Source organism: Lichenostomus cassidix, chromosome 3 (assembly GCF_008360975.1).
Source record: "Lichenostomus cassidix isolate B80296 chromosome 3, HeHo_3.0, whole genome shotgun sequence".
Taxonomy (NCBI): domain Eukaryota; kingdom Metazoa; phylum Chordata; class Aves; order Passeriformes; family Meliphagidae; genus Lichenostomus; species Lichenostomus cassidix.
Window position 1 is genome coordinate 41612417 of NC_139483.1, and position 18706 is coordinate 41631122.

An 18706-nucleotide genomic window follows, 5' to 3' on the forward strand; every position below is an offset into this window, starting at 1 on the left:
TCAAAACTCCCTTAGCATGTCCTGAACTTCTTAGTAAATTGACTGAAACCAGAGAAAATCAGTATGATGACAGTTGTTAGATAAACCTGGGCTTTTTTTAGCGACATTTCTGAATGTTGTGAAAACTTCCTTGTGCACAGGATGGTATATTTAACTTACAATTGCATTTCCTGCATCTGAGAAGGAAGGAGCACTCTTGACAGCTAGGATGGATGGAAGCCATCTCAAAAATACTGCTTTAATGTACACAGGTAATGTAGTGGATATGATAGTCCATGAGCGAAGCAGGTACCACTTTAGCAGACTTAATAAAAGCTGTAGTCAGAGGACACTCATAAGCCTATATAAAGCTCGTAATTATAAATAACAATAGAAATAAAACTGTCAATAAAGAAATACTAGGGATAGCAAAACGTGTGATCCATGTGTTAACAAGGGAGGAGTAAATACACAGGAAATGATGGGGGACTAAAATTACTTAAAGCACAAAAGAGGAAAGGGGATTTAAACAGAAATTCTTGTTGCTCCAATGATATGTAAGTTCAAGAGGACAGACTCAGGAAAGGTACAGTGATCTTAGGAAAAGGACTTGAAGTGATTTGCTGTATATTAAAGGGTAAGTCTGGCAGGCAGCTAATCCCCAGGCAGCCACTTGCTGACTCACCTCCCTCCCCAGTAGGATGGGAGAGAGAATCAGAAAGGTAAATGTGAGAAAACTCACAGGCTGAGGCACAGACAATTCAATAGGTAAAACAAAAGCCACATGCGCAAGCAAAGCAGAACAAGGAACTCATTGACCACTTCCCATGGGCAGGCAGGCGTTCAGTCATCCCTAGGAAAGCAGGGCTCCATCATGTGTAACAGTGAACTTGGAAGAAAAATGCCATACATTTGAACATCCTCTCTTCCTTCTCCTTCCCCCAACCTTTACTCTTCAGCATGACATCATGTGGACATATGGTTTGGAATATCCCTTGGGTTGTTTAGGTCAGGCTGTCCCAGCTGTGTCCCTTCCCAGCTTCTTGTATACCCCAGCCTGCTCACTGGCTGGGCAGTTTGAGAAGCAGTGTAAGCACTGCCCAGCTAACACATCCCTGACACTGGTCACAAACCCAAACCAGAGTCCTAAATAAGCTACTATGAAGAAAATTGCCTTTATCCCTACCAAAACCCATACATATATATAAATGATAGCACCTTGCAACAAAATGAAAAAGCTCTGTGACATACTGATATGTGGAGTCACACAAAAGCAATGAAAATACATACACAGAATTCACAGTATCACAGAATATTCTGAGTTGGAAGGGACCTACAAGGATCATGGACTCCAACTTCTGGCCCAGCACAGGACAACCCCAAGAGTCACACCATGTTCCTGAGAGCATTGTCCATAAGCTTCTTGAACTCTGTCAGACTTGATGCCATGACAGCTTCCCTAGGGAGCCTGTGCCAGTGCCCAGCCATCCTCTGGGGGAAGAACCTTCTAATATCCAACCTAAACCTCCTCTGACACAACTTCAGGCCATTTCCTGGGGTCTTGTCCCTAGCCACCACAGAGATCAGTGTCTGCCCCTCCTCTTCCCCTCATGAGGAAGTTGTAGACTGTGATGAGGTCTCCCCTCTGTCTCCTCCAGGTGAACAGACCAAATGACCTCAGCCACTCCTCACAGGGCTTCTTCTTAAGGCCCTTCACCATCTTTGCTGCCCTTCTTGCAACACTCTCTAAGAGCTTTGTATCTTTCTTACATTGTGAAACCAAAAACTGCACACAATATTCAAGGTGAGGCTGCCCCAGTGCAGAGCAGAGCAGGACAATCCCCTCCCTTGCCTGGCTGGCCATGCTGTGCCTGATGCACTCCAGGACACATTTGGCCCTCCTGGCTGCCAGAGCACTGCTGACTCATGTTTAACTTGCCATCAACCAGGATGCCCAGGTCCCTTTCCATGGTGCTGCTTTCCAGCCTCTCATTTCCCAGTCTGTCCATACATCGAGGATTGCCCCATCCCAGATGCAGAATCTAGCACTTTCCCTGGTTGAACTTCGTATGGTCAGTGATTGCCCAGCCCTCTAATTTGTTGAGATCTCTGCAGGGCCTCCCTGCCCCTGAGGGAGTCAACAGCTCCTCCCAATTTTGTACTATCTGCAAACTTTCTTAGTATGCCTTCAAATTCCAAGATGTTTATGGCCACTTGAAGCCAATGAATACCATAATAACTGTTCACGTCTTGCTAAATTCAGTGAGTATCTGACACGCAAAGCAGTGTCACAGTAGGGCTCACAAACAGTCACATGATGGCTCTAAGACCGAGCAATGCCCAGTATGGCTAAACCCAAAAATAAATTGTTTTCCAAGAGTATGTTTGGTATATATATTTGTCGTAGCCGTATCTCCGTGATGGTGGGATGTGTGAGACAGAGGCCATAGGTGTGGGTAGGTATGTGTAGCACAGGTTGTGTCCTGCACCTGGGATGGAATAATCCCAGGCACTGGTATGGGTTAGGGGCTGACCTGATGGAAAGTAGCTCTGTGGAGAAGGTCCTAAGGTCTCAGTGGACAACAAGCTGTCCATAAGCCATGCCTACACCCACATGGACAAGAAGACTGATGGTATCCTGGGATGCATAAGGAAGAGCATTGCTACCAGATCAAGGAAAGGGTTCCTGCCCCTCTGCTCAGCCCTGGTGAGGCCATATCTGGAGTGCTGTGCCCAGTTCTCAGCTCCTCAGTACAAGAGAGACATGGAGCTCCTGGAGCAGATCCAGCAGAGGGCTACAGAGCTGATTGAGGGACTGGAGCATCCCCCTTACGAGGAAAGGCTGAGGGAGCTGGCCCTGTTCAGCCTCAAGAGAGACAACTGAGAGGGGACCTCATCCATGTTTTTAAGAACCTTTATGGGGAGTGTCAAGAGGATGGCGCCAGGCTCTTCTTGGTGGTGCCTAGCAATAGGACAAGAGAAAATGGACAGAAACTGATGCACAGGAAGTTTTACCTGAATACGAGGAAGAACTTCTTTACCGTGTGGGCACTGAAACAGATTGTCCCGAAAGATAGTGGAGTCTCCCTCACTGGAGATTATTCCAGAACCATCTGGACACAATCCTGTGCCGTGTGCTCTGGGATGACCCTGCTTGCGCAGGGTGCTTGGACCACGGTGGTCCTTTCCAGTCTGACTGATTCCGCGATTCCGTGATTCCTCTCCCCCCTAGCTTAGCGCTGCAGACCTGCGGGAACACAGCCTGGGCAGCCTGAGACACTGCGGGGCGGCAGCCTGGAGGACCCTTCTTCCCCGGCACCGTGCGTACGCCCAGCCCCGACCGCCCCGCTCCCTCCGCCGCCCGCACCACCCTCCGGAGCCGCTCCGGCCCGCCGCCCTCTCCCTCCCCAGGGCGGTGGAGCTGCCTCGGGCCCGCCCCCGGCGGGGAGTGGCCGGCTGCGGGGCCGCTTTCCGCCGGGCCGGGCCGGGCCGGGCCGGGGTGCGGGATGTGGCGGCCGCAGCCCCGGCAGGGCGGTACCGACAGGCGGCGCCGCGGCGGGGACGCGGCAGGCCCAGGTGAGCGGGGAAGGCCGGGGCTCCGCGGGGCTGAGCGCAGGAGCGGGGGTAGGCGGGGAATGCCCGGCCGGAGGGCTCCACAGGAGCCCCGAACGCCGGGGGCAGCCCTGCCGGGGCCGGGTTGGGGTCGGCAGCGCTGCTCCCCGCTGGAGGCGCCGGGCGGCTCGGTGGACCCTGCAGAGGGGCTGGGAGCTCGGCAGCTCTTGGCAGTCGTGTTGGGAATGGTGAGAGTGGAGTTGTTTAGTTGTTCCCATTTTCTTTTTTCCTTTTGTGACAAGAATCTTTCCTTGCACGGTCCGAAAGTTTTAGGATTTTTCTTAATTTTGTTTTTTAATATTTTTTTTTAAGCCGCCGGTGAAGTTGGCATTTATTTCACAGTTAACGCAGTCTAGGAAACGATCTTGCAACTTTGAAATAACGTAGCTATCATTTCTTAACTCAAAAAATAAAATACTTTGATTTCACTTCAGCCAGTGTGAGCACAGTTATGTTGATTCAAAGATGTATAGTTTATTTATTTTTTTAATAACCATCTGCAAAGAGGGAAGTAATAATCCCCTTAGAAAAGTCACCCACATTATGTCTCCTGTCCTGGCTTAAGGAAGAGAAAGGAAACTGCTTTCTCAGTGGACACTCTGTGTGTATATGCTTTTATAAATAATTGAATTTTATAAGAATGTGGCCCCTAATGTGGATGAACTGTTCTCCTCTTCCTTCAGAGCAGCAGCAATCAGCAGGTCCGAGCTAGGGCTGCCCTCCTTACCAGCACTGGTGCTGGCAAAAGGCTGGACCCATGGGGAAATTCTGGAAAAATACACCTTTCCCAGGACTGCTGGGAAAGAAGGGTGTATTTCTCACTGGGTATGTCTGCTGTCTTTTGGATCGTTTGGGATACTTGGTTCTCCCAGCTCCATGAGTCCACCAAGACTTCCTGCAAACACTTCAGTCGTCCTTGCCAACAGTTTAATAGAAAACAGCTCATTTCTGTTTTGGTAATCCACACTAATCTTTGTGTACAAGTAAGTGCTCGACTAACTTCTTGCTATGCTTTTGAATAGCAATTTAAGAGTTCTGCAGTGAAATGCTTTTATAATAAATGCTTTCACAAAATACGCTGCAGAAGGTATACTAGTGAGTGCTGCTGCTAATTAGAAGTAATGACAGTTTTCAAAGAAGTGAATGAGGTCCACTGGGATACATTATCTCTGGTGTTCTTTCATATTGGTTATTTACTTGCTAATTTGCTATTGGCCTTACAGTAACTCCTGAAAATGGGAGAAGTTCTACTTTATTGAACTTTCCTTGTCGTTTAAATACTGAAGTTCCTTTAATGATGCATCGGTATTCCCCCATCTCATTGCTGAAGTTAGAATTGTTGTGGTTCATTCTAGGAAGGCATTGACCGTGGTTTCCCAGTTGAAGCTGCAGTACATTTTTTATTATTCATAGGGTTTTTAGGACCTTATGAAACTGGAAAGTAAGGGTGTTTAAAATATTTGTTTTAAATGAAAATTTAAAACAAATATTTAGAGATTTGTGGGTACTTAAAATGTTGGGATCATGGCAATTTGAGGGAATGTACAAGAGCCACCAAATGCTTATGCACAGTGTTTTGTTCACTTGAGATTAGGACTATGTCCAACTATGTCTTTTTTTTTCTTCTTCCTAGTGATTGATACTATTAGAGTTATCAATTTTCTGTATAGCGCTCTTTGAGATTGGGCATGAAAAATGGCACATTCTCGTACATGACATTGATGATTACAGTGCAGCAGCACTCTAAAAAACAGTCAGAGGCAAGTATTGTATTGCCACTGGCTTCCTCCCTCTTTAAATTTAGATAAATCATCCTTTGTTCTTCTTCAGTAAAGTGAAGTCAAAACTTTAGGCCTAAGCTGCTGCTGGTGGAATTGTAGTGGGTCTGTGTAAGAAAAGAGGATTTATTAGCACCAGGATAAATTAATTGTGATGAACAGGAGGACAGAAAGCACTGCAAACAATGTTTTGTTCTGACAAAAGCGAAAACCCTAAAGGTTAATTCTGACTTTGTTCACAAATTAGGCACACTTGGTTAGGCTTTTTTTGTTTGCCATAGCTTGGGCCTTTGACAGCTACTGAACCAGCTGACCTTTCAAGTGAGATTTACTCGAGTGTGTGACGCCTCACGAGTGCTCCTCGGGAGTTACGATTTTTTCTTTTCCCATTTTAGCATTGTTTCTTTGAGCAAACCCCTGTTTCTAATTGAGAAGAGACAGGTTGTGACCTTTTTGGGTTTTGGCCATAATGCATATTAATGACTCCTGTGGAAAGGGGTTTTCTTACCTCCTTTGGAGTATTGGCCTCCAAGGTGAACGGAAAGGAACCTGCGGAGTTGCCATAGCAATTTCCAAGTTCATCCTTAGCATCTTGTATCTTTTTCCAGAAAGCAGTCCTTTCATGCTGCGTCACTTAGATTAGGATTGAACCCAGGGTATGTTGTAATACTATTCAATATTCTTGAAGGAAAACTGCTGCAAAACCCTTATGTATTGGGAATGAATGCGCCCTTTGTAAACCAGCCGTCACACAAGTAAAACTTGTCCCTCTGGCACTAAACAAAGGCTGCTGTTCCTATTTTAAGCATGGTAGTATCCTTATTTGAAGGTGTTTCCTTAATTCTGTGTAGTGTTAACTATTTAACACTCCATGTAATTTTCTTTTTTCTTCTTCAGCTTATAGGTGTGGATTCCATTGACAGCTCACCTGAAAAATGCTTTTACGGAGAAATATTTCTTTATCAAGCCCGCTAGCTACTGCTGGTGTGGAAGCTGAGATCCACTATGGACATACTTTGTTTGCTAAACATGAGTTTTCTGTATGGAAATTGAATTAGCTATTGATATGGAGTTACTTCCCTATTTGTTGATGCTGAGAATGTCAAGTGGCTTAATGAGTAATCTGAAGTCTGCAGGCAGAAGGGTGAGATCATGGGCTTGCCTCAAGTAGGGTTTCTTTGTTCCTTGTGATTCCTTTGGGGCTTGCAGAATTTGGATTCTGCCTCCCCTTTTTATGTACTGTAAAATGCTGCTTGCTGTGTTTCAGACCCTCCTTCATCTTGCAGCCAAGCTTCCTTCCAGAACACCTCTTATTATCTCTGTGTGATATATTTCTAATTGGGACCCAGCTGTCTAATGAGTATGATCAATGGCACTTTCTGATTTTTCTCACCCCCTCCTCCCTTCCTCTCTTGCTGCCTTACAAATAAATAGGTGTGTTAGTCATGTCACCCTGGTGTCAGGGTAAATGGTCTTGTTACTCTGCTGTTTTTGCCCTCTGTCACTCTGTTTATTCGTAAAAGTGACAAGTGTAAAAAAAAGCCCAACTAAATTAGGTTTTCCCTTGAATAGTAAATATTTACTACATAAACAGCTGTGTGCTCAGAATAAGGGATGGAAAGTGGAAAATGTTTTCTTAGTAGTGCTTAGCTAGATCCTTTAGTTTCAAAGTTGTATGCACTACCTGTGTTTAGGGATTGAATGAAACAGCAACCAAGTCAGAACTACAAATAAACAGAAACTTGTTAAACACATGGTATGTATGCTTAGATTCTAAAATCTCCTCAGGAAAGACCTGTGTGGGAAAAGTGGCTCCTTGAAACTGAGAGCAGAATGAATGTGGTGTATGTGAACTTGCCCTGTTCTCTGCAGTGGCTGAAGAGCTGGCTGTTTTAAGGGGTTTTATATGCTCTTGTTGAAAGTTTTCCTTTGCTAGGCCAAGAGGTCAGTGGGCAGGAAACCATTACCGAGGGAAATCTCTTAGTAGGGAGACTTTGAGGCAACCTGTGGAGTGAAAAGTCAAGAGGTTGATAGAGAATTAGTATCTGTGGGAGAAGCAGGAATTGGAAGTTGATACCATTAGATTTTCTGAGTTGTTTTGAAAGTTTCCAGATCTGTGTAAGGTGAGGCATGTGGCATTGGTGTAGCTTTTCAAGACCTTGGTTAATGGTGAATAATAATACTAATGGGAAAATTATAATCAGATGACAGTCATGGTTTGAATAGGTCTATAGATAATGAAGTTTGTCAGTGGCGTCACGATTTTGTTGATTAATGGGGTGAGCACTGTAGTCCCTAGCTCAGCTTATCTATCTGACAGCAACTTGAGTTTAAATCATCAGTGAGGCCTTTTGGTCTGAAAAATATGCTTTAAGCATTAAAGGAAACCATTCTTAGCATCTTTGTTTTGTTTTTGGGAAGCCATCATGTCTCCAGAGAGCTTGGGAAGGGGAAGAATAGCTTTTTTCATGATAATAAACTGCTTTCTTGCTGTTCTAGTGGGATACTTAAAGTATTTTGTTTCTGTTGTGGTGGTAAGCATTCTTTCCACTGACATATCAGCTTAGTCTTATGGGTTATCATTACTGCAGATATGCAGGCACTTGGACTGGTGCTGGGGGATGCTACTTGCAAGGCCAAATGCCTACAGCCACAGGCTTTTTGTTTATGTTACGGCTGTCTAATTCTTGTGGTTGATTGTTCCCCTTCCTCCACACATAAATGTTTTACTTCAGGGAAACGCCATGAGGTTCAAAGGAAGGTACATCTCCAAGCCTGTTCAGGGTGGTAAATTGAGGCAGCCTCAGCTCCATAAAATATCTGACTTTCAGTTGCAAGAGCTAGGCTGATCAACTCAGTTTCCCCCTCTTGTTGGAAAGCATGACTTTGGGGACAAGAGCTTTCCATTCTCTGTTAGGATTTGGGACAAGGATGGTTACTGAGCCAGGGATGAGATTGAATTTCATTGTGCTGGTCTAAGTTTCAGGTGCTTCCTGTTGCTTAATGGCCCATGGAGATCCAGGTGAGGGAGGGAAATGGGCAGCACAGCTGTTTGCAGAGGCTTGGCTTTTCTCATTTAATGAGTAGTGCATTAACCTGTCAGTATTTGCAGTAATAGCTTAGGCTGAGCTATGGCCATGTTGCATTCCCAGCTCTGCTCCTGTAGGCATGCCAATCTCGTGTGGGTGTGACACACAGCTGCTGAGTTTGGTGATCTTTTACGCTGTTGTAGTAAGATTTCCTTCATGTTAACATCTTTTTGGTTGCTGTGTCTCCAGCAGGAGTGATGTGGACAGGGTGCTAATATCTGTGCTTCAGCGGTGATGTGGAGTCTTGGGGGCATGAGATGCTCTTGGGCACCTTGGATGGTCCCAGGCTATGCTGCCACTGCAGTGGGATAGCACTGTTTTAGCAGGGCACCATGCTGAAACGTTGCTCCTGTCCTGCCAGAATCCTTGTTTAGGAGAGCAGTACGTTTTTATTTGCTCTGAGCAGTGAAAATTTTGAGGAGACCCTCACTGAAATTGTGTAAGAAGGGCCTGGTCACTGTTGCCTGGGGTGCAGCACCAGAGCAGCTGCTCCTCTGTGTGGTTTTGCTCCCAAACTAGTTAATAATCAACAGGTATTGTGTTTCCCTTTTCCCTGGGGAGCCTGAACATGGTAATGGTGAGACAGCTGCTATAGTGTTCCCATGCTTGTGGTCTACTGGGAACTTTTATAAACTTGGCTGTGAGTGAAGAGCTGCTCCAGTTAATGGTTTCCTCTGACCAGTCCGTCAGAGCTGGATGTCTGCTTCCTATAAGAATGAAGATGGGGAAAAGCCAGTTTCACCAGGGGAACTTGGGTCACTGTAAGGCAAGAAAAGATCAGCTTCAAATTCTTTTTTTGTATGCAATGAGCACTAGCAGGAGGGTATTTGTTCTTTTAGCTGATTGAGAATTTTCCTGCTATGGCATCAGCTTTTGCCAATGACAGGATTTTCCATGGGATCATCTGTTCTAGGATCAAGTTAAGATCCATTTCATGTTTGCCAAGGAGATGCTTTCTGCCCACCTTGAGTATAGTTATGATGTAGATTTTCAGAAGTGTATTTGTTACTGTCTTTTCCTTTGTGAGGTAGGACTGGCAGGTAATAACCAATGTTGCTGTTTTGGGACGAACAATGCATGAGACATCTGATTTCCCTTTGTGAAAACTACTGTCTTGCCTTGTTGTTCTTCAAGGCCTTCTGTTTATCTTTTAGAGTGCAGTTAGTAAGGTTTTCTGTCTTTGGGTTGAGTAGGCAGTGTATATTCATGTAATTGACTTTCTGAATTAATTTCATATTATTTTAAAATAATTTAGCTTTGTTATCACTAGTGAGCATGGTGTGTAGCAACTGTTTTGCTGTGGTTCTGGTGAGTTTGGTGTGGCACTGAATTTCCTGATGAGAGTCCAGACTTTTCTCCTGGATCTGGATGCACATGCACTTCTTATGTTACTGCCTCATGTGCTGCCATGCCCTAGTGAAACTCTGTGTGCTTTGCCTAGGCATCAAGTTGGAAGCCTAGGCATTAAGTGTGGCCTTAGCAAGTCTAGATTGGCAGTAGTTTTAATGTTGACAGGGCAATATGACTATTCAGGAAATGTCATGAGAAGCATGTGGTGTTGCTGTCTTTCTTCCAGGTCTCTTAGGAGTAATAGTTCTACATGTTAGCTGTCTAAAAGAGATCTGTAATGGCTTGGAAATCTTGATATAAAATATGAGAGGAGTTTTTAAAAGGAGGATTATGATGCAGGGACCAAGTAGGGAATAACACCAGGAGTAATAATAATCAAAGGCAAACAGACCAGGTGAAGACAATGCAGAGGACATAAGGAATTCTGGGTAGCAGCCTGTGTACATACTTGAGCACCAACTTTGCTAAGCAGTGGAAGAAGAAAGAGACCAGCACCAAAAATCCCTCAAGTTTCAACCAAACAAAGAAAGAGAAGATATAAAAATAACTGTATTTGCTACTTAATTCAGTTATATATAATGTATAGATCTCTGGCACAGTTATGGCTGCCTGATACATCTGTGTGGCACAGTATTCAGGCGTGGCTTTTTACATGCTCACATCAGAATCAGACTTCATGGACTGGATAGGGTAGAGGCAGTATTCCCTGGGCAGAGGTGGTCTTCCTCCTTCCTTTGCTGGGAAATTTGTGTGAGAGGCAGGTTTTTCTGCAGCTGTTCAGACGTGATGTTAGATTTTTTTGTGTGTGTAATGCTCTTGGCACCATTTAAGGGATTATGTTTTTGAAAGCAAATGTCTTCAGAGAGTTGTAGTCTCACAGATGGCTCCATCTTGTCTTCCAGTTGGCAAGCAGCCTAGGAATAGGTATCAAAATAATTTTTAATACAGCAAAGAGAAATGCTTGCCAATGTTTGTACAGCCAATAAAAAAGCCTCAGTAATAAAGATTTTGTGAAATAACTACAGTAGATCAAAGTGACATTTAAGTGATGCTCATGAGCATCATTTAATCACCAGCTAACTACTAAAGGGCTGCTGCTGTGGAGCAATTGTAGTTCCTGTGTTATTATGCTTTACTGTATCTGTCTTGCTTAAGGCCCTGACCATCACCACAGCTTGGCATTTCTCTCTCTCTGTGTGGATGATGGATGCTTAAATGCTGTTTGAGAACTTATTTATTTCTCGTATTGAACTTTATTCTTAATTTTATTTATAGAAACTCAGTTGTTTTCAGCTTCCAGGATGTGATGTAACTATTGTTTGCTAACTTCCTTGTGACTCCTTTGTGGAGTTATAAATCAGAGTAGTTGCCTTCTTGCAAGGCTGGATGCATCTCCACAGATGAAACTCCTGAACTTTTGGTGTGGCTATAGTTAACTAGTGAAACACTGCAAATCCTGAGATGTGTATTTAAGTCTCAGAGGTATGTTAGGATAGTTTCAGTTTGAGGGAACCTCAGATGATCTCTGGTCCAATTTCCTGCTTTAAGCAGAACTGGCTCTGGGGTTGTGTCAGGTTGCTCAGGGCTTTATTTTGTTGGGCCTTGAAAACCTCCAAGGACGTTACAGCCTCTCTGGGTAGCCTGCTTCACTTCTTGGCTGCCCTCAAGGTGAAAAATTTTTCTTTGCGTCCAGTTGGAACCTTTCCTATTTTTAGTTATACCCATCTCTTTCTTGTCTCGTCCCTGTGCACTGCTGTGTATGGATTGCTGTCATCCTCACTATTGTTATACAGCATCTTCAGAACATTTTTAATAGTAGAGGGTAATTAGAGGGTAATTTCTAACATCTTTAGAAGTCTTGCAGTAGCACACTTGGCATTCTTTGATTTGCTTTCCTTCCTCTAGCATAAAATAGCTGTGTACTTAATGAAATTTACTGTTGCTGCAAATATGTCTTTATACCCAAAGAGGGCATTCTAACCCTAAAGATGTTCTTAGTTCTGCCTTCCTGGCTTTCTCTGGTACAGAGTCCTTGCTTATGACTCAGACTTTAAGGTAATTTAAGACATTTCATATGTTTTTGTTCAGTGAAGCACTATGACACTTTTATTGTACAGAAATGAAAATCCATGTGTCTTCTCAGTATTTCTTGCAGTTTTGTTGTCTTTGCTTTGTTTTTGTAAGGCTAGTCATGCAAGGCAGAGGAAAAAAAAAGAGAAGATGCTTTCTAGGTTGTGGAGCCTTTGCAAGTACATCCAAAATACTGTGAGTTTTCCTTTCTGTCTAGTCGGGAGAAAATTTCAAAGGTTTCCAGCATAAAGGTAGCACTGTTTCACTCAGTAATTAAAGGAGCCTGTCAATTAACTTCTTATATCTATAGACTGTGTTAGTGGATTTACTTGACAATGATATTTTACAAATCTATTTTCCATTCTTAGATATCAGACTTGTTTAGATTTGGAGTACAGAAATGTAGACAGGTGCGAGTTTATACAAAGAGTCCTCTAAATATGTTTGTATTTGTTTCCCATTTCTGGTGAAAATGTAAGTTAAACCTGAAGCTTCCAGTAAAAATTCACTGGACAGAATAGCATTATTGCAGGATCTGCCTCATGGGATCTGTGACTCTAAGGTTTGATTGCTTAGATAATATAAAGATAAAATTTTATCCAAGTGCTGCTTTTAAATCTCCAACCTTTTCCGTGAAGACAGGAGTTCTAAAGGTACAAAGCTTTAGGTGTTTTCTGATAGTGAAAATACTTTGCTGTCTTTCAGGAGTCCTGTGTTAGTCCTTTGTTCTGTCGTAGGCATGCTTTGTGACTGGGATAAGTTGTGTAGTTTCTCACATGGTCTGCTTCAACCACAAAGCAATGCATCAGGTTACTGCTGTACCTCAGAACTCATGAGATCAAATGTCTCTGAAATTGCATTGCTTTCCTTGAAAGGAAGCTACAGCAGGTCTGCCTGCTACTTCTTGATAATAGTACTTGTCAGGAGAAGTATGTGTAAACCTGAAAGAAGCAGAAGAAATCCCTAGTATTACACAGGGACCTGTCCCATACACTTGAAAGGATTATACAAATATGAGCTAACCTCACACAGGACCCTGCTGATCCTGGACTCTGAATTCAGGTTTTCTAAAGTAAATAATAAATTAGAAAACCCCAGTATTGGAAGTAATGAGTTAACAATCTGTATTTATTCTGGAAAACAATCTGAATGACACTCAGTTTTCCTCTGCCAGGCTTTTTGTTACTGAAACAGATCTATTCAGGTGTGTGTGTTTAACGCCATATGGTACATTCTGCACCTTCTTTATCCACTTAAAATGGTGAGATTATTCTGGAATATGTTGACCTGAAAAACTTCGTTATATTCTTTTAAAACAGAGAATATTTTTGAAAGGTCTGATTTCTGTGTTGACTTCTTTCTTCTTTTTTTTTTTTGAACTTGAAGTGTTTTGCTAAAAACTGTTTCAGTGCCGTATCCCAGGGAGTCTTTGGCACCGAAGAAACAAACTATCTCATATAGGGGTACTGTTTTTTTTGAAAATTAATACCTTGCTTTCATTGACTTTGGTAAATAAAGCAGATGGGTAAGGTTCAATGAAGGTGGCAGATACTATGGTTTTGCACCTAGGGAGTAGTACTTACATGAATCACAAACAGCATGTGACAGAAATATGTTAAAAAGGACTTCTGTCAGGAGTCTGTACTTTTGTTGAGCAGCATAGACATGTGTTAGTAAGAGTAGCCTGTGTTATTAGCTAATATATGTTAGCCCAGGGAGAATGTCAGAGTAAATTGTGACAGGTAATTGTCTTGATTTCCTAGACATGAATAGTAGTGATTTACAGTCATGGGAAAGAAGCTCTTACAAGAGTGTTTTCATTGAGATGATCTCTAAGGGGATGAATGGAGTCAATGTGCCTTTAGAGTGAGGTTTGGCTTAGATTGTCATCCAGACTCTGTGTGCTGTGAAAGATGTAACAGAAACCCTGAGAACTGTCTGAAGTTCTGGTAGCCAAAAGGCTGTGCAACTGGAGGGAAGTGAGGAAATCAACGAACACAGCTGAAGTGGGGTTGGGCTTTTTTTTAAAGTGCACCTGGGGAAGCCTAGAAGCTTCTGAGCCCTGCTGATGGTCAGTGTGAAGCAGGGTGGGATGGGGTAGGCTGAGGAGCTGGAGGGCCCAGAAGCTCATATGAGGAGGATTTTTGGGACTAAGTTGAGACATGTTTGTTTGCTCTTGTGAGAGAAATGCTGTTAAGGGGGCTGGAGGGAGGCATGTGCATGTTGGGGTCATCACCAAAAAGATAAACTGGATAGGACCAGAGAGGTCATATTGAGAAAACTGGGATTGCGAAAGAGTCTTTGGCTTGCAACATTGTTTGGGAGCTTTATGGATGGTTATCATTCTAGGCTGTGAAGTGTGATCTCGTCAGAGTTTGGTCCAAGTTCCTAAGTGGAATGATTTCTTGATCAGCTCTTTCTCACTTGAAGAGAAATGAGCCCTTTGTTTGAGAGGAGTAACTGGGCAGCAATAATTGAAATGCAGTGACAGTTGATGTGAGAGAAGGCAGGGTTTGATGGGAGTGGTGGAAAGCATGTGCAGTGTTGGTGTCAGCAGAGTTGGGATGGAAATGAAAGTGAGTGAATGACAGTCACAGTAGATCTATAGGTGTTGGTGATGTCTGGAGTCTGACTGGCTGCTGCTTGACTGTATTCCTTGATCCATGTCTGCTTCTAGTGGCCATAGCTTTTGAAAGTGTGTGTAAGGGCTTTGGTCCTGTTGTGTCTTCAGTTTCCAGTCATGGTGTGAGGTGCATGGGATTATTCCCAGCTCCTGCCTGGAGCTGAGCAGGTAGTTGCTTGGATCTCCGTGTTCCTGCCGTACCTGTTGATATGGGTTGGAAATAGCAAGTTTGGCCTCTAATGCCAGGGCTCCTACATGGGAAGGTATGGAGAGCTAGCTGTCTAGTGTTGGTGGGTGCCCTATTTGAGTGCTTTCTAGCTGTTTCTTGAGGTGTTCTCATCCTCTGTATTGATTGCCATAGTCACCTTCTAAATTCTGTAATTCAATGCCACTACCTTCTACAGAGAAACTATTCTTTCCTGGAATGCTAATTTCTTAAACTTTTTTTTTTTTAAAGATATCTAAGTTGCTCTAGGCAGAGTGACTTCTGTTCCACTGTATTTAGAAGGAGCTGTGATTTCTGCCAGAAGGGAGGTGTTCTTGCCTGTGGTTAGTATTCTGCTGCTGTTTCAGCAATATCTGCTATAGTACTTCTTCTGTGACCTGTTCATAGATAATCTGAGGATTTCATCTGAACAACCTACTTTTCTCCTCCATGCTGTAGGAAAATTATATAGCTGACATCTTCACTTTTGTGTCCTCAGGCCCAGTAAAACTTCCAACTTTTGTTTTGTCTGTCTACAGCCATGGGTAAGAGTTGTAAAGGCCAAGGCATATTCTCAGTGAAGGTCTCAAAAGGGATATCGTATGTGTCTTCCCCATTTACCAGTGAAGGTCTCCAAGGGAACCGCTCTCTGCTTGCTGGAACTCAGTTTGACCCCTTACAAGTTATAACATCTGCAGATGCCAAGCAATTTGATGGCATTTAGCAAGGATTTGCATTAAATGAAGTTGCTTGTGCAGGCATTGAGGACAGGAGAGTGGAGCTGCAGGCTGTGCCTTGTGGGTTCACTGGAGAATCTTCATCTTGCCACTTGGAATGGCAATTTATTGCCATCTGGAAAAAGTATCAACACAACTGCAGCTGCAGAGAGCAAAGAATACTGAGTACAGAAGTTCTGTCAGAGCATAAAGAGTCGTAGGGCTTCATGTAAAGCCCTGAGACTTTGTTTTTAGGGGTGCAGGGTGAGGGACCAGCACCACTTCTTTGCCTTTCCTCTAGCTGCAGGTAGGCCTCATGTCCTGTACATTGCTGTAGCTGTGGTTTGTGTCCATGCTTGGCTTTTGGAGTATCTTGTGTTTAATCTGCATCCTGAGCTGCTGTGCTTTCTGTGGGAAGTTAGTGCTCAGCTTTCCTGGTGTCTGGAGCTCCGTTCCATTTGCACCATTGCCTAGACAGCGTGGACATTGCATCTGACAGCCTGGCTGAGGCTACAAGGTGAACTTCCTTCAGCAGGCAAAGGAGGAGCATTTGTCCTGGGACCTTGATATTGAATTGTAAAGCTAAAAGCCTTCTGATTCCTCACCCTTGGCAATATAGGGGCTGCCGTGTTGTTTTATTTTCATTATATGTGATCACTACTGAGCTGTTAAGAGAAAATTACTTTCTATTTCAGTAAACTCAATTCTGGTTTCAGACTGACTGTGCATCAGATGCTTAATTGGGAACCCACTCCCTTGGTGAAATTAAAAATTCAAATCTCCAAGCTGGAGCATTCAAACTGTGCTTGAATTAGAAATTGACTGCTGTCAATGTGCTCTCACACTTCACTTTTTTTTTAAAATTCCTCCCTCCCCTCCCCGCCCGAAGAGTTTTATATTGGAGTCTTGCTGTAGATGATCTGACTGAGCAGAAGTAGTGGGAATCCACACTGTCACTCTGTAGACAGAGTGATGAAAGAGAAGTGTGGTGTGTTAAATAGACCATCTCTGAAAAGAATTGCTGTGTACTGGTTTCATAGTTTCATGTGTGTTTGGTGAAATGATTTTATGGGATATGACTGCAAACCCATTAAGTGTTGTTTGCCACTTATGACCTAAGAAAACTTCAGTTTCTATGCAACATCCTTGCTCTCCTATTTCTGTGTAATATTTAAAGCTGTTGTCAGATCTTGACTGAAAGAACCACATGTTCTCTCCACATAAAAACATTTGCATAGACTACCTCTACAGACTTTTGCATTAAAACTGGGAACAGAAGAGTTTTTCCCCAGGAAGAAGAAGAACAAACCTTACACACACCCACACCCCACCTCCTGAAATAAGCGTTGGTTCTCTGTTGTGAATATTCTCTGTAGGCTTGCAACTTGTGTGTCCATCTGCCTCTTTGGAAAGTGGAAAAATTATTCCCAATAACTTAACTATAAGTTAAAAAGAATTATGCTCACAGGCTTGGAAAAACCTGGGTTGGATATTTGTGGGGAAGTGTCTTCTGTTATTCACTGTGCTGAAGGCACCCGGTACTGGCACTGGCTTGTTTTTCCAGACCTGCTTGTGTTCTTCCCTGGGATGTTTTGTTGTCCATCAGATGGTTGACAGGATGGATCACTGGGCTGGGTGTAGGTTTAGTGATGACTGGGGAGCATGAAAGCTGTTCTGTTAGGCAGCTGGTGATGTGAGTTTGGCAGTTCTAGCTGGCCAAGGCAGGTATCAGTGGGCTGGGTGAATATATCACTGAGCTGTGTAAGGGGGTTTGGAGAGTGATTGATTGGCTTGAGGCTCATCAGCCAGAGATGAATTTGAAAAGTGAAGTGTAGTAACAGGTTTACACTGAAGTTTATTGCAAAGGTCTTGGGCTTTCCTGGCTTTTTTTTTTTTTTTTTCCCCTGCTTGGTACTTCTGTAATAGTGGTTGACTGCATGAGAACAAAAAAGAGTGGTAACGTAATTTTTTTGACAGTATGATGCTATCCTGCTTTATTGAATCATCACATCTGGCTGTTCTAGACTGAATGTGGTCACTTGCTTTTCAGGCCAAAAAAGTGAGTTTCCTTGTAATGCTCAATGGAAAAGTTGGATGGTGTAATTTTCATTCAGCTTGGAAGAATGCCATATCCTGTAATAGCCAAGCCTTGGATCACAGGTTGCCAGCCATAGGGTGATTAGTTATCAAACAGGCTTTCACAGTGCAACTGCATACTTATACAAAGTTGGATACTTAAATTTCTAAGTAGAAATCTGCCTTTCCAATCTTTTCAAATACTTTTTGTCACATCAAAGCGCTTAGGCCCTGATTCAGCAAGGCACTTTAGCAAAAAGCCTGCTTCTGTGTGTAGTCACTGCACTACTGAATACTGATAGGTGCAGTTGTGTTTTAAAGTCTTAGGAGTTCCAAACACAAGTATGATACATAATTGAGGAATGGGTTATTTCTCTTATTCCCCTGACTAAATAGGTGATTGTTACTGCCATGGGAAATGCTTGTTTTTGCTATCTTACTTTTGGGTAGACTTTTTTTTTCTTTTTTAGTGTTAAGGCAAGATTAGGTTTAAACTGCTTTTTCATTTCTTGAGGGGTGGAAAAATTTGATGGGCGTATTAGCATCAGCTGTTATGATTCTAATTCTAGAGAGAGGTGTTGCAGTTTCATCAAATGGCTTTAAATGAGTTGTTGCATTAAGGAGGTAAGTGACTTGATTGTAACAACTCAATGACATGCATTATGGGAGTGTGTCAATAAAAACACAATTATTTAAACCCTGGCTAAAAAAGATCACTCAGGATTCTGCCATGCACAACACTTTGAAGTGTTTTTTAATGAAGAATAGAAACTGGTATGCACTTAATGACTCCAGAGAATGTTATTTGCGATGTTTTGGAAATTAACAGTTGAATAACTGAACCCAGTCAGTGACCTTAGAAATCACAGAAACCCTTGGTGAGGAAATAATTTGTATCAGTATATCTAATACAATGTAGCTCAGCCATGCTTACCTTCTATAGATACACTTTATAAAATGCTAGATAAACTACAGTTACAGTTAACACTTGGTAAGTGAGATGAAAAAGCTGAGTGAGACCTTTACATTTTAAGAGTTATGAAAATCTTTATTCAAAAGAAACTTTCTTTGAAAGCTTACTTGTGCAAAGAGATGGTGCTTGTTTGTTTCAACACAGGCTGTATTGAGATCAGTGCAATCTTATTTTGCATATTTAGAGATGTCTTTGAAATTTGTCAAACTAGTCTAACTATAACTGATTAGGAACC

General features: G+C 42.9%; 1 protein-coding gene across 5 annotated transcripts in view; it reads left to right on the forward strand.

The window, feature by feature from the left end:
* Window positions 1-3354: 3354 nt before the first annotated feature.
* The window catches only part of DISC1 (DISC1 scaffold protein), a 188545-nt gene continuing 173193 nt past the window's right edge, over window positions 3355-18706 (forward strand). For 3 of the 5 annotated variants that reach the window (XR_014850833.1, XM_085055473.1, XM_085055476.1), the window contains exon 1: window positions 3355-3555. Coding sequence is in view for 2 of the 5 variants with exons in the window: in XM_085055473.1 (XP_084911599.1) it covers window positions 3486-3555 (70 nt within the window). In the remaining 3 variants the exon portion in view is untranslated. Of the gene's footprint in view, window positions 3556-8493; window positions 8601-18706 lie in introns of those variants that run through there. The other 2 variants (XM_085055474.1, XM_085055475.1) reach the window with 2 other exon arrangements.